Source organism: Aulonocara stuartgranti (assembly GCF_965226115.1).
Source record: "Aulonocara stuartgranti genome assembly, chromosome: 10".
Classification (NCBI taxonomy): Eukaryota; Metazoa; Chordata; class Actinopteri; order Cichliformes; family Cichlidae; genus Aulonocara; species Aulonocara stuartgranti.
The window spans coordinates 26,511,482-26,527,447 of NC_138946.1; the positions used below are offsets into that span (position 1 = coordinate 26,511,482).

The following is a 15,966-nucleotide window of genomic DNA, read 5'->3' on the forward strand; positions in this document are numbered from 1 at the left end:
ACTGCAACTCCTCTGAATCACTATAATCACTTTTGTTATATGTGCAGACATGTTTCTGTCAGAAGATGCCTGAGCTGAGGAGTTAGAGGCTGGAGCGAGATTGCTTCAAGGGCACTCTCGCAATCTAGAGTGTAACAGGACTGAGCTAATGTACAAATCTAGGGAACTTCTACTTTATATTTCCCCCTGCAACTGTATTCTTTTACTCCGGCACACTTCAGAGGAAAACACTGAAAATTTCATCTCCCTGCTTTTACCTAACAGCCTTCGTTTTTGGAACAAATCCATTATTTGTGTATGTATGTATGTATGTATGTATGTATGTATGTATGTATGTATGTATTATTGTAGAGTAAAAATCGAAGAATATTTTTAAATTTGATTGAAATTTGATTTTATCTTTGACTGCCTGAGGATAAGAATAAAAGAATCAGATGATGATTCTGATGATGATCAGAATCGTCACGATTAAATATAAAGAAATCATCGGCAGCTTTCAATGGCAGAGATTTCTTACAAAATTGTCTTGTTCCCGTTATTCAAACATTTTTTGTAATAATTTTGAAACAAAAAACACTCTGCGAGGCTGTCACGTTAGACACAGTATATTGTTTATTTCTCCAGATCAAACGAATTGTCCTGGCGGTTAAAAAAACAAATACTCAGCAGATGAATGAGCCGTATACAGTACACAGTGCAATGCTCTGCTTTTTATGTTTACTTTTTTACATTAACGTTTAAGATATAACAATCTAATGTTATAATGTTTAACAATGCAAAGGCCCAATTGCCTAAAATTAATTTTCAATTTTTGAAATGTTGAGGCATTATTTTTCATTTACTAAACTAAATTAATTTAAGTTAATTTAAGTTAATTTGTAAATTTTTGTAGTAAACTGTAAATTGTAAATATTGTAAAACTTTTCTTCTGTCATTTAATGGTCGGGCGTTGTACAGCTACAAGCATTTCACCCCCATGTCATACTGTGTATGGTTGTGTGTGTGTGTGTGTGTGACAAATAAAATTTGAATTTGAAAAATTTGAAATGATCCTGCGTCATTGCTTACGTGTTAATTATTAATCCTGCTGCACTAACGCTTGAAGACCTGTAGATGTCAGCCTCCAGATTCAACTGAAGCAAGCTTGCTAATGCACACATACACAATTTCAGTGCTTTGTTACATTAAACCCTACAGTTGCATTATAAGTACACAGAATTTAGTGTCTGCGTCTTTGGGGCTTGATCGGTTTTGCTTGATGTGCAGTTCAGCTGAGTCACAGCCTGTGTTTCTAATGTCAACACCGGGAGTCTTTGTAGAGGTTACAAGACAGCATCGTGAAATCTCTCTGCAGCTGCGTGGAAATGAAAAACCACTTAAATCAACAGTACAGCAGAACCGAGTTATTTATAATATGTGCAAAGGATCCGTTCATGATGACTGTCTCCTGCTTTGTGACATGAAAACAGACCATGCAACATCTGGTTGGAATCAAGGTCCAGGAAATTAATAGTAGCGTATTGATCCTTTGAGTGTGGTCCGAACGCCAGATATACCGTAGCTAACTAAAATGAAAACAACATCTAGACTTTTGAAGGAAATTTCTGAAACCATTTTGCGAATATATATATATGGTGTCTGCAAAACAGCGAGGCAGCTGCTTTCAAAAAGTTGTGTTTTTTAATGTAATACTTCTGCTGATTATCCTAATTGTGCATGCCCTTCATACAATGATAATTAAAAAGAACATTTTCAAACAAGAAAAACCAAACTGAAACATGAACCCCCTGGAAATGAACTGAATCTGAAGTGACTTAAAAACAAAAAGTCAAAAGGCTGTATATATTTCAAGTTTTGCGAGTTTTTGGATTCACAGTACTTTTAACAGTATATTGTAAAGGGGGAAAAACTACTACTTATGGGATATATTAATATGCCTAAAAAATATGTGTCAGAAATTGCACCTTTATAGATTTCCTGACACTAAAAAAGGTCAAATGAAAGTTCAGAGTAAAGGTTAGAAGGTAAAGGAGATTTAATGTGATAAAGAAAACATGTTGCATTTGATGCAGTTTTAATTGGATGCATGGCACAGGTAGACTGGCCATTGGAAAATTGAAAACTACATCCATTCGGGTGACTTTTACTAGAATTCAAGGGTTAAAGTTTATTTTTGCTAGTTTAAGCATCATTTCAACATTCCCAGAGTCTTTCCCTTGGTGCCAAGGTTTTTAAAGATGTCACTCACCCACAGTTTCTCTCATACTGACACAGAAATGCAGATACATGACAATACATTTCTCTTTGTTTGTTTTAGTTATCATAGCCAACTAAATGGTCCTAACACTGACAAATGATGACAAGTGATGTCATGAAATATAACAGCTGTCTCACTAATGATTAAAAATAACTATAAACTAGTAAAAATGACTGAATATTATAATGAATAGTTTGTCATATTCAAATCAGCTCTTTTGGATTTTAACTGAGACAAGAAGTGAGCTCAAAAAGTTACTCAGTTTGAAAAGTTGCCAGTTTTTGCCCCATCTGTGAAAACGCCTCAAAATGGATTCAGTTTCCCTTGAGTACACAGTAAACGCAGTCACTGGCTGGTTCAATCAGTGGTTTAGCATTAGGATGTAAAGGTCGAGAAGAAACACTAGATGAGAGTCTGATTCTCAGGATAACAAACCCTTGTCCTCTTATCTTTAGATTTTGAGTCTCATTCTTTGTTGAAGACCTTTATGTTACACTCAATATTACGTCAAAACCACCCCCCACTTCCTCTGCTCAGCAGCATACTGAGGACAACATGACAGACCACAGTCCCCACACAGATTCTTCAGCTGGGCAGAAATTAAAACGTTTGATCTGAATTCTGAAGCTGTTTGTTTGCGCTGCCTAAATGGGGCTATTGTATGCAAATTCTTTGCACAGAGGCATATGACCTCCCCAGTGCAGGGCAGTGGCTAGTGTGAGGGAAATCATTAGCAATGCAAAGTCATGGTGCTCTGATACTCTTGTTCACAGTCAAAGACTGGAAAAAAAAAATCTGATCTGGTGATGCTAACTTAAATGTTTCTGGATGCACTTTATTTGCAAGCAGAGCTAAGGTAAGTTCATTTTATTGATGGCTTTGTTCCTACATCATGTGGCTGCGCGGATGGACAGTTTAAATAGTTTCTTTTCAGCGTGTTCATTTATTCTGTGCTCATTGGCAGATCATGCTTAGCTGTTAATGTCACTTCACACTATAGTCACAAGATATGATTAGGATAAAAAAGAAAATGAGACTCTTTTCCAAACATGTTCTTTTTGAGAGTTCGTCCGAGAAGTGATGATCAGACAACATTATTTATTTGCAGACCTTGTTAGTTATTTCTATCTGCCTGATCAGTGAATTGTGTGAAAACCTTCTAAGCTAAGAAGCAGAAGAGTCCTTCTGTGTAACTTATCAACGTCCTTTAGGAGCACAAATGATTTTCCTGCCGGTGAGTGGAGACTATCCAAGAGTCTGTTAATCCAGCTACAGTTGCTCATTTTGCATGCAACACCATGGCTACTGGTGAAAGCATGTCACATGACACATGGTGCCAGACCTCAGTATTGCACTCTTAAGTGGGCTGCCAGCTGCAGAGGGGGGCAGAGAGGCTTTTTTCCTTCTCTGGACTCACATCCATGCCAAACCAGCGGGTCAACATTGTCCTCCACGCTGCCTCCTATGCCTCTTACACCTCCAGCTGAGCCCGGTAACAACTCCAACATTTACTCTAGACTCAGACATAACAGAGCAATCAGTAATGATCAACACCAAGGGGATCAAACATGCTACAATTTAAGACTAAGAAGAATCATAGGCGTAAAAAAGAAAAAGCTGTGATGTACTCATTACTATTAATTTACCAAGTCCAGCCAAAGTGTGGCTGCACCATGTGTTCTGATTTAAGTCAAGTGTGCAGGTTGCTATTATTTAAAGTGAATAAGTAAGACAGTATTGTGTTTATTAAGTTTTAAGTTTGCTGTTGAAAAGTGAAACTGAAAGTCTCCTTTGTGTCTGACTTTGACATTCAGGAGAACTTTTAGAGAGTTATATTTCCTGCCTTTTTAATCTAAAGTATTTTTTTCTTGTTCTAAGTTTGATGCATAGATCATTTTCATGTGCATAATCTTTTACATAATATTTCCTGATGATTTTCAAGCAATAGTTTTAACTTAAGTGTCACTCTAACACCTTCAGAAAGAGCTGATGCATGATGATGTGTGCAAATTGTTTTCTCATAATCCATATATATTCAGTTTTATGTCACAGAAGGCAATAAGTACAAACAATCCTCACAACAGAAACTGGAGGGAGATTTTCTGCTTTTAGAAAAAAAAAAGCGCTTTTTCACTCAGAAAATTAACCGAATGATCAACAAATCAATTATTTCGTGAAGCTGCTGTTGTGAAGTTTACTTGTACTGAAGGGCCAGTAATTTTGTGCCTGTTATGTCACAAGATGGGATTTGTTAGTGATTTTTTTATAAAGCAAATTTTTAAGTATTTTTAGGAACTTCAAGGGAATTTTGGTTAAACATGCAAGAGTCCTGCAAGTCCTGAGGAGTTAATGTGATGAAGTAATTTATACATCAGGGCAAAGGGAGGATATACTGAACAGAAACACAGGGGGACTGATCCCGGGTAAATTTGCATCGGTCAACTCTCCAGAGTATAGCCTTACACACGGGATTTACTGTACATCATTTGCATTGCTTCACTTGCTAATTTTTGGTTCTACTTTTTTGGAAACAAATTGTCCAAGTGAGAGCTTGGCAGACCTTTTTTTAAGATTTAAGAAGCCTTCATTTTTGCCGAATGGCTACATGCGAAGAAGACAGTCTTATTTGAATGTCTAATCTCAAACAGTAAGAATTATCATAAGATCAGATCAGAGAAACTCTTGTCATAGCAGCATACATATAATAGACAACAAAGCAATAACATAAAAAAGCAGAGAAATATAAAAATGAATATAAAAAAGAGATGATTTTTATCTTTTTTTATCATTTTATGGTTTGTTTTACATTATTGTGTTGATTTGCAGTAAAATTATTTTACAATAAAAAAAATTTAATTACAAAAAAATGATATCATATGATTTTTGTGTTTGTTTGTTTTCAGACCCGGAACCAAAGATGAACTGGGCATCATTTTATGCTGTCATTAGCGGTGTGAACCGCCACTCCACCGGCATCGGTCGAATCTGGCTCTCCGTGCTCTTCATTTTCCGCATCCTGGTCCTCGTGGTTGCAGCCGAGAGCGTGTGGGGCGACGAGAAGTCTGGCTTCACCTGCAACACGCAGCAGCCGGGTTGCAACAGTGTCTGCTACGACCACTTCTTCCCCATCTCCCACATTCGACTCTGGGCACTCCAGCTCATCCTGGTCTCCACTCCTGCCCTGCTGGTAGCCATGCACGTTGCCCATCGGCGTCATGTTGACAAGAGGCTCTACAAACTGTCGGGCCGGTCCAACCCGAAAGACCTGGAGCAGATAAAAACACAGAAGATGAAAATCACTGGGGCCCTGTGGTGGACATACGTCATCAGCCTTTTGTTCCGTATCATCTTTGAGGTCACTTTTATGTATGTGTTTTATATGATCTACCCTGGTTACAAGATGATCCGGCTGGTGAAGTGTGACTCCTACCCTTGTCCCAACACGGTGGACTGCTTTGTGTCGAGACCCACAGAGAAGACTGTCTTCACCGTGTTCATGTTGGCTGTGTCAGGTGTTTGTATTCTACTCAACATTGCCGAGGTGGTCTTCTTGGTGGGGAAGGCTTGCAGCAAGCATTTGCACAATGCTGGAGACTCGACTATGGGGGCTTGGATCCAACAAAAGCTTTGCTCATTCTAACAAAATGCACAGCAGCACAAAGGAGACATATAGTCAAAGGAGCTTGCAAAGAAAAGCGTCTGGACTTCTTTAAGTTGCTTGAAGACGTTTCACCTCTCATCCGAGAAGCTTCTTCAGTTCTGAACTGAACTGAAGAAGTTCAGCTTCTTCAGTTCTGAACTGAAGAAGCTTCTCGGATGAGAGGTGAAACGTCTTCAAGCAACTTAAAGAAGTCCAGACGCTTTTCTTTGCAAGCTCCTTTGACTACGATGACCTGGATGACTGAGAACCTTCACAGACAAAGGAGACATATAAGTGACCATTTAGGTAACAACTACTGATTAAACTTGTGAGGTTTATATCATGGCGATGCTTCACCGGTTCAAATGCAGAAAGCCAGCAGTTCATGTTTCGACAAACATTTCTAGTTATAATGGATAGCTTGGTGTTTGTCTGACTGCAGATCAGTTAAAAACACTTAATAAACCAATATTTCCACTGACCACATTACAGCCTTCAGCTATCATGGATTTGTTTTAATCTTTATCTTGAAATGAAACTATAAAAGCTGCCCAAAGTCATAGCAAAACTTCCAGTTGGTTGAGAAAAGTGTATTGTGGGCATGGTCATTAATAATATTTTGTTATTTATGTGACACATAATCACAAACACTGATGTGAGTGAAATTATACTAATACATGCATGTAGTAAACATGTTGCATTTCATATGTATTGAATGGGGCAGTCACATTATTTGAATTGGCGGTTCAATACTTTCACTTGGAAAGACAGTAATAGAAAAAAAACTTGAATTGCATTTTTTTGTGTGAAGCTTTCTTAACATGGTGATATTTCTATTTAAATGTATTTATTTTGAAAGTGGAATGTTTCTATGTTGTCCATACACAACAGAATAAAATCAACCAGACTTTAAACTAACTGTGCTGTTTTTACCTACTCGGTTAAAGGGGATTTGTTCTGACACATAACAGATTGAAAGCTGTTTAAGCGTACTCTGGCAGGACTTCCCGGCTCTGTGGAAAGGTGATAGAATAAACGACCAGCGGGCGGTGGTTAACGATAGGTACAAATAAAGCTGAGGCCACAGAGGTGCCGGTGTCAGAAATGTGACTGAGGGAAACAAAATATGTGAACGAAACATCCTCACGCATTTCACCCCATCAACTCCACCGTGTGTGAGATCTTCAAAGTCACCTGCGAAGAACTGTCTCAGGTGTTATTGGTGTTGGTGTTATCAGTGGACCCACCATATAGGAGTTTCAGTGTGTGGATACCCCCATAGACAGCTGAACCTGCTGTCCCAGAAAAATGAGGTTGTTTCTCTTTTTATGGAAACCATCACCACACATTATTCAGGAAGGCAAATTAATTTACAGTAAAATGGCTTTAAGTGTGCTTATTTTGCAGATGGCCTTCCGCAAAACACCCCAAGTGAAAGTGATTTTAATCCAGTATGTCTTTTTTCACAGTGTTATTTTGTGATGAGTAATTGTACTTGTGTACAGGTAAATAAACTTCTGTTGTCTTTTCTGATGCTTTAATAGAGGGACCTTAAGTCTAAATAGCATAATTAGGTTAGTACACCATCCTCTGTATGCAGGCATCATTTTTTCAGGTATTACTCCATGCAGTCTTCCTCCGTGTAGCACTGAGGGATGGCTCTGTGCCATCTAAAGCTCATCCACGCAGTCATGGGTCAGATCACCATAAAAGTGGCAACAAAACCACTCCCTTCACCATGAATTATATTTAGAGCACAGTGGTATGTAGGCTTAACCTGCATCCTCACTGGACTCCTCAGCTGCCACTCAGTTCAACAGAAACACCTCTTGACAGCGAGGATTTTAGACTTTTCTTCTCACAGGAATGTTTTCATCTGTGCTGAGACAAGACAAGGGGTTTAGCTGTGGTGGCTTGTTGAGGACTGGGCATTGATAAGGTCAGAGTAGGAGGGAGGGCACCAAGCAGAATCCCAGAGAAAACTGCCTGAGAGAAGTTTATCTTTGGTGCTGCAGTTTCCTCAGCAGCTCAGGAGAACATGGCCTCGCTGTGAAGTGAAGAGGTCAAGTGACTGAAAGAAATGAACTTTATCAGGTAGGTCTTTCTTAATCTTTCTGGGATGTTACTATTGCTTCGCTAGCAGAATTATTATGAAGAAAAAATATGAAAGGAATTTTGAACAGAGTGAAAGAACTCCACATTCAGCTGTGGTAAAAGAAGTTGATCCATGTGACCATGTGACCATATGGATTTAAATTTTTTGATTTGTTTTTTGATTTTTTTAAAATAATCACTCAGGACATTTTTAAGTATTTTTTTCAAGTTTATTTCTTTTCTAAACCGTAACAAATATGATATGAGATCTAAACTAGACACCTAATTCTGGAGTCGGAGTACTGTGTCACAAGATCAGCGTCGATCCTGAGAGTCTCACCCAGGCCGCTCCGGGGCTATCTCTCAAACACAACCATCTGTGTCCCTGCACTTTTTATCAGATCGTTCTGACAAACATTTATGAGTACAAACGGGTGAATTCATGATCAGCATTCTCTGGGAAAGTTGAACGTGGGATTTCTCAAGACCAATACTAAATGGATTCATCATACTATATGAATTAACTACATATCTAAACAGTAAAGCAATCAAACAGTTTACACTGAATGTGTGTTTTGTTTTGTTTTAAAATTAAATGTGTTTAAAATGTAAAAACCTTGAGATGAATCAGTGACATTAAAACTGCACTTGACTGATTTTATGTCGTGTTCTCACATTTAAATGTGTGGCACACTCCTCGTCAGAATTTTTAAAACGGTTCATTAAAAAAAGTCTGAACTGCACTAATAGCAATGTTATCAGTTAGTTATCCAACATGGTATTGTATACTGCAAAGTACAAGTATGACAACATAGGGGAATTTTAGATTTACATACAAATCAGACTCATGTACCCTTGACCCTGTGCTATGGTGGATTATTGTGCTATACACAATAACATGAAAAGGAAAGTTCTGATAGGACTCTATGTAGTCCTGCAAAAAACTAAATGCACCTTCCCTATTTCCACAGGAACTGAGAAGGTAAATAGCAGCTAGATACTACTAATAATACATCTTTAAATGAATAACTAATTAAATAATCATCAGCAAGTGGGACCACCTCTGTAAAAGTAGAGGTTTTGGTAGTTTTAACACAGTGCCACACTTCCCTGCATGCCCAGGTGTCAAATGTGAAATTTTATGATATTTCATTTAGAAAAGGACCAAACTTGCTTGAAAGGAAAAAGCCTTTCTGCAAAGAACCTGGCAGCATGCCTTAGGTTTGCAAAGTTGCATCTTTGCAAACCTAAGCAAAACCCCTTATACCAGTTGTCAAGCAGTGGTGGAGGGGTGATGATTTGTGCTTGTTTAGCAGCCACAGCCTCTGAGATCCTTGTAGGCACTGAGATGACCATGAACTCCTCTGTATACCAAAATATTCTAGTGTCAAACGCGAGGTCATCTGCCTGACAGCTAAAGCTTAGCTGAAATTGGCTCATGTAACAGGACGATGGCAGTCATTCACAAATGTGCATGGAAACGTTCTTACCCTGAGCAAAAAACAAGTGTGCACTCAAAATCTCTATCAGAGTTATGAAACGTTGGCAATGGAATATTTTGTTCTTACCCCCATGGATATGTTCTGAACCAACAGGGCTTATGCAGTCTCCATATTATCTGCATACTGCCATGCTCCCATTTCTCTACACAGAAAAATATGTTTACCTGAAGGTAAATTAAAGAAAGTGGAGACAATACATATTTCCTCATATAGAGATTTAGAATTCTGATTAACATATAAACTATTGTATGAACAAAACAAGCTGGTGGGAACGTTTCCTGAGCCTTATTCTAATTTTGCATGTGCAAATATGACAGCTAACAATCACCTTATAAAAGTCCAGTCAGTCAATCAACTAATTTGTAAATATCATCATTTCATTTACTAAAGCTTATCACGTTGTTTTTATGGTAATAAGTGGTGATATGGTATGGTAATAAGTTACTTGACAGGTTAAGTCTGCCATATTACTTAGTTTATTCAAATAAAACATTTCCCCCTCTACTTACAGGCCTTTCTTCTGGTTTTGCCAATAAAGCTGAGGGGACAGTTGTAAGACGGTATGGCTGACTGGAACTTGTTAGGGAAGCTGCTGGAAAGTGCTCAGGAACACTCCACTGTAGTGGGTAAAGTCTGGCTGACAGTGCTGTTCATCTTCCGCATCCTGGTGCTGGGGGCTGCTGCTGAGAAGGTGTGGGGCGACGAGCAGTCCAGCTTCACGTGCGACACCAAGCAGCCGGGTTGTCAGAACGTCTGCTATGACACGACCTTCCCCATTTCTCACATCCGCTTCTGGGTGATGCAGATCATCTTTGTCTCCACGCCCACTCTCATTTATCTTGGTCATATCCTTCATTTGGTCCGCATGGAGGAGAAGGAGAAGCAGAAACAAAAGGAGCTTGAAGACCAGCAGCAAGTATTCTGCCATAAGGACAAAAAGCCCTCAGTTAAAGACAAACAGGGCCACGCACGTTTACAAGGTGTGCTACTGCGGACCTATGTCTTCAACATTATTTTTAAGACCCTGTTTGAGGTTGCGTTTATTGTAGCTCAGTATTTTCTATATGGGTTTGAGCTCAAGGCCATGTACACCTGCGACCGCTGGCCTTGCCCAAACATGGTGAACTGCTACATCTCCCGCCCCACTGAGAAGACAATCTTCATCCTTTTCATGCTGGCTGTGGCCTGCGTCTCACTGCTGCTCAACCTGGTGGAAATGTACCATCTAGGTTTTACAAAGTGCCACCAGGGTCTTCGTTGCAGGAGTTCAAAAGCCGCACGTGAAGGTTCCAAAGCCCTGAGTGAGCCGGTCATGCCCTTTGTCCCAAACTATAACTACTTTGGAGGTCATTCTGCTGTGCCTGAACTTTTCCCTACAGACTCAAAGTACAGCATGCCAGAGCCAAACTCTGCTTACAGCCCCTACAACAGCAAGGTGGCCTACAAGCAGAACAGAGATAATATGGCCGTGGAGAGGAAAGGCAAAGCGGAAGAAATTGATACAAAGGGGAGAAAAATCTCCAGTCCTGTCCTTGAGATGTCCATCGAAAATCAGCGCAGAAACAGTCAGTCAAGCAAGCACAGCAACTTCAAGAGCAGGATGGATGACCTGAAGATCTAAGAATCTACTGAATATTAATGCAAGAAGACTCAGGAAAAACTGGAGACACCAACATGTAATAATATGTAAAATATGAGTGTGAAAGACGTTAGAAGAAAAATGAGGTAAACACAAAGCAGATAAAAGGCTGGAAGCCAAGATTTAAGAGCACTCAGGGAGACACGCTGGAGGCAGAGCATGTGTAAAGTATTGAGATTATCATGTGAAAAATAATCAAGTCAAGTCAAGTCAACTTTGTTTGTCAATTCTGCCTAATAACAGCAGGGTTCAGTGAAAACATCTTACTTCTACTTAACTTCAACTGGAGGTTGAAGCCGTTTCTTAGATCAGATAATCTCCTTATGTTAGTAACAAGGAAGCTCATAAGAAAAGAGCAAGTGTTTAGAAAGCTGGTTTAACCTCATGACACTATTTTACTTTGTTTCCACTCTGAGTCTGACAGATACATGACCAGGGGTCCGTTCTTCGTACCTCGCTTACATCCAAGATCAAATGACAAATCCAAGATCAAATCATCGCGCTAACTTTGAGCTCGCTATTCTGGTTCTCCGAACACACCTGTTGTTGACGATTAGTATAGCTGGATGAAGTAATGTGAGATCACTGGGTGGCTTAACAGGGGCTACGCATCGATAGTAGAAACATTGATCGGCAACCCTTTGATTGGTCGGCGAAAATGTCGAAGGAGCGCACTCGGTATTATTCGGCAGCAGAGCAAGAACTCTTGATTGAGGGATTTCAGGAGTTTCAGAGTTTAATTAAAACGCAAGGGAACACTGCAAAGACTGCAAAAGCAAGGAGAGAGGGCTGGCAGAAAGTTGCTGACAAATTAAACTAGTAAGTAATTTAATAATAATAATAATAATGGATTGGATTTATATAGCGCTTTTCAAGGCACCCAAAGCACTTTACAATGCCACTATTCATTCACTCTCACATTCACACACTCGTGGAAGCAGCTACGGTTGTAGCCACAGCTGCCCTGGGGCAGACTGACTGAAGCGAGGCTGCCATATCGCGCCATCGGCCCCTCTGGCCATCACCAGTAGGCGGTAGGGTAACTGTATTATATTATATTATATTACATTATATCCTCTTTCACATTAGAGCCACAACAGGACCCACTAGAACATGGGAACAAGTAAAAGTGAAATATAAGAATATTCTACAGAATGGTAATATTTATCACTTATATTGCTTTTAGTCTCTTGAAAAGAGAGCCTGAAATAATCTGTTTGTTTGTTTATAACAGCAACCAAGAAAAGGGCAGAGCAAAAAAAGACAGGTGGTGGTCCTGCACCCCCTCGTCAACAAGTTGGTTAAGTAAATAATACTCACGGGAAAATCGATATCTCTCTATGAGCACACTGTCGCACTGAGATAAAGGATCCTGTCTATCCCGCAATATACGCTGAATTCTGAGGACTCTCCTTATCAATCTTGCACCTTCCGCAATGGGCTGCTCGCGTATACGGACAGGACATGGCTGCGACAGACTTCCCAAATCCACCTTCGCTTTTATAGCCGTGGTCTCTCATCTTGATTACACGAAGTAATTTACTATTACTACTCTGAAATATGAATTACATCTGAAATAATCAAATACATGAAATAGAATGATTAATAGTACATTTCCCTTTTTTAAGGAAATGACCTGTATGTATCTGTATGGAATCAATAAAAGGATCAAATACTGCATTATCTTTAGTTACATTGATAATATTTATTTATGGTGAAACAGTGGTAAAATATCGCTGTTGCTTTCGTATAAATGAAGCGGACATACCTGAGTGGCCGCGATCTAATCCTGTTTACATAAAGTAAGCCTGCTCCCGAGCAGGTTTACGCTTACGGATCTGTTGCTATGACAGCAAGTCCCGGATGAGCTTCGGGGAACCGAATGATCCAGGATCACGCGAAATCGTCAACAATCAAATCCAGCTAACTTACTTAGCGAGGTACGAAGAACGGACCCCAGGTAACTCAAAACTTTTTGTTTACAGCTGTATTACTTAAATGAGTACTGTGAGATGAGAATAGAAGATAAAATAAGCTATACTGGACTAATAAAAATGTTTTACTGAAAGAAACTGTGGTTTTTCCCATGTTATTGATTGTTGCTTTTATTGCTTAAATTACTGCAAAAATATTTGCTTATTGATGAGGATTTAATACAGAAAGTACTTATGCTGGGATACAGGCTTCCTTGTATTGTATTTGTGATGTACTTTGATTAAAAGCCCCAAAACAAACAAGTGTTTTTTCAAAATCCCTGTTTCAGAATATCAGATGTACTCAAGGATCAAAGTGGGATTTCTATGTTTCTTTTAGCATAGTGCTTCTGGGTTAATTAGTGCTCGTTTTGTCTGGAAATGTATTTGTACTCTACTATCGTAATTAACTTTACTTGGGTGGCTGTATCTCAGGAGGTAGAGCAGGTCACCTACTGATTGGAAGGTTGGTGGTTTGATCCTTGGCTCCTCCAGTCTGCATGTCAAGTATCCTTGGGCAAGATACTAACCCCAACTTGCTCTCCGATGCATCCATCGGAGTGTGAATGTGTGTGAATGTAGTTAGATAGCACTAAGTATAGATAAAGTGCTTGTGAGAATGGGTGTGATTGGGTGAATGTGGCATATTGTATAGAGCGCTTTGAGTACTATACTTTGAGAGTAGAAAAGCGCTATATAAGAATCAGTCCACTTACCATTTATTTCATATTTTACTATTGAGAAGCACTTTGGTGTACCTCTGGTCTTTAAATGTGCTATACAAATAAAGTATTGATTGATTGATTATTTGATTTGACAGGTTGCAGAATTTTAAAACTGAATTAAATTTTTCTTTCTTCTTTGTACAGTTTGTGATCAGGTAATACGATACTCACTGCTCTTTGTGAATTTTCACAAGATAGTGGGAAAAATGTTTCATCACTCATCCAAATGACTTCTTCATTCTCAGAATTGAAGTGACAAATATTTCTCCCACTGAAAACGTTACGTCCAGATGAACAGAATCAACCTTTTGGGATTTACTTACCTGGATGATTGAGCATAAATCAAAATATATTTCAATTTGTTTAGCAAGACATCAAGCCTTTTCGTAATTTGAAAAAATAAGTATATAAAAACAAAAACCTATATTGATGTCACATACACACTTTTGCAGCTTTTATAGAATGCAGTCAATGATTGTGTGATGCAAATTAAAGTTTTAGCCATACAAAATGTATTAATAATCTCACAGCACAGCAAATGTCACAGTTCCAGAGCCAAACAACAGCAACTTGACATTCATGCAGGCCTCATATGAAATGAGTAATACTACAGGGATTATGAAACCGTTCATTCACTTAATTTGTAATTAATATGTGCATTATGTTTAGATTTCAAGTATCTGGAAAGTGTGATCGGCAAAGTTTGGTTTGGATAGTCATGGCATTGTGAAGGTTTTAGTCTTTCAGTGGATGAAGCCTGAGAAATGGTTTGCATACATCCAAGGCAAATCCTTACAGGATATGGTCAGTGGGGCAGTTTGCTGGTGTACTTAAAGTCTTACTTAGTTTAATCGCTGAATACTATGCTGCTCTGAGTGTTCGAAGTTAGCCTATGATGCAACATTTCAACATTTGAATACTGATGGGAACTGGGGGGTTTTCTGTCCAAGAGCTGTGTTGCAATGTTAACTCAATCTGCAGTATATCAGTGCAGCCCTGCTATTTTCTTTTACAAGAGGCTGTCACATTAGCTGCTCGGTTTCCACCAGCTGCACCAAGACATACAGATTGAGGACAGTGTGGATGGACCCATTTCCAAAACACATGCCATCATACTGGTGAGAGCTATGCTTCAAAGGCTTCCTGTCTCCAAGCCCAAAATAACTCACTTGCACACTTGGGGGAGGATTGTGGGTGAAACTGTGAGTAGGGAACCAAAATAGCAGTCTGTTGCAAACTAAAATAAATACAGAATAGACAGTTCATCAAATTATGAAGCTGCACGTATGCTTGGTAAATCATGATTCATTTAGCCAAACACTGATTGGACTTCAAGGGCAGTCTGTTCATTCATTCATTCATTCATTCATTCATGCATGCATGTATTTGTTAAGAACTGTAAATATTCAGTAGCTGTAAATGAAAAAGTTTTGTAGTTTATTTGATTTGAACTTTTTATCATATGTATTTTATGATCACAAGTCATACTGAGAATGATCATATTTTAAACATCAGCAGCATCATGCTGGTTTAGCCATGACGGGCATGATCTAAGGCTAAGGCAAATGTTATAAACCAAAATAAAATCTCTCAGATTTCCAAAGCAGGAAAATCTTCCTTGACAGACCCAACGGGAAACTGAACAGGTGACAGGGGTCATTAGGTTATGAACTTTGGGCTAACAACCATATGCAACCAAATCTCTGAGCCAGAATAGTATGCAGAGACCATTCATTATAGAGTGCCACTGTTCCTCATAAATCAGGCTGACAGTTCACGCTCTTGGACAAGTCAAGGATGGGACCTTTTACTGCAAAACTGATGACTTATTGTGGGCCTTGTCATATGACCCTATGTTTTTATGAATTCATGCTGTGTTACAGACCAGGCTTTTACACTAATGCAAAAGACTCATATCATGCTTCTTTTTCTGAAAGTCACTAAAAGGTGACCTTCAACACCCCAACATACTGTACATATCATGTAGGAGGCCAGAAAGTAGGCAACTGTTTTGAGCATGCTCTACTGTCTAACAGCATTGTATTCCCACCACACACCAACGCTTTTAAAGCACTCATTTACTGTTCAAGAAACCGTGTGCATTATAGTATTATATTCTTGTAAAATAGTTTATTT

The 15,966-nt window shown here is 39.0% G+C and overlaps 2 protein-coding genes across 3 annotated transcripts; both read left to right on the plus strand.

Moving 5' to 3' along the window:
• The first annotated feature begins 3,000 nt into the window (after positions 1-3,000).
• gjb1a (gap junction protein beta 1a) lies at positions 3,001-6,799 on the plus strand. Of its 2 annotated transcripts, none has more exons than XM_082549697.1 (2): positions 3,001-3,113; positions 5,161-6,799. In XM_082549697.1, exon 2 carries the CDS (start codon positions 5,175-5,177, stop codon positions 5,895-5,897), a length of 723 nt encoding a protein of 240 aa, XP_082405823.1. In that variant the 5' UTR covers positions 3,001-3,113; positions 5,161-5,174; the 3' UTR covers positions 5,898-6,799. The 2 variants fall into 2 exon arrangements, with proteins under 2 accessions (XP_082405823.1, XP_082405824.1); XM_082549698.1 differs by lacking the exon at positions 3,001-3,113 and adding an exon at positions 3,696-3,749.
• An 876-nt stretch (positions 6,800-7,675) lies between these two features.
• On the plus strand, positions 7,676-11,980 carry LOC309716093 (gap junction alpha-3 protein-like). Its single transcript, XM_082549692.1, has 2 exons — positions 7,676-7,991; positions 10,005-11,980. Exon 2 carries the CDS (start codon positions 10,056-10,058, stop codon positions 11,112-11,114), a length of 1,059 nt encoding a protein of 352 aa, XP_082405818.1. The 5' UTR covers positions 7,676-7,991; positions 10,005-10,055; the 3' UTR covers positions 11,115-11,980.
• The last annotated feature ends 3,986 nt before the right edge of the window (positions 11,981-15,966 follow it).

Bases quoted from the DNA above. Each gene is read 5' to 3' on its own strand.
- gjb1a (XM_082549698.1), top strand. From the start codon at position 3,722: ATGCCTCTTACACCTCCAGCTGAGCCCG. The intron at 3,750-5,160 runs GTAACAACTCCA...GTTTGTTTTCAG, and splicing joins TACACCTCCAGCTGAGCCCG to ACCCGGAACCAAAGATGAAC.
- LOC309716093 (XM_082549692.1), top strand. From the start codon at position 10,056: ATGGCTGACTGGAACTTGTTAGGGAAGCTGCTGGAAAGTGCTCAGGAA.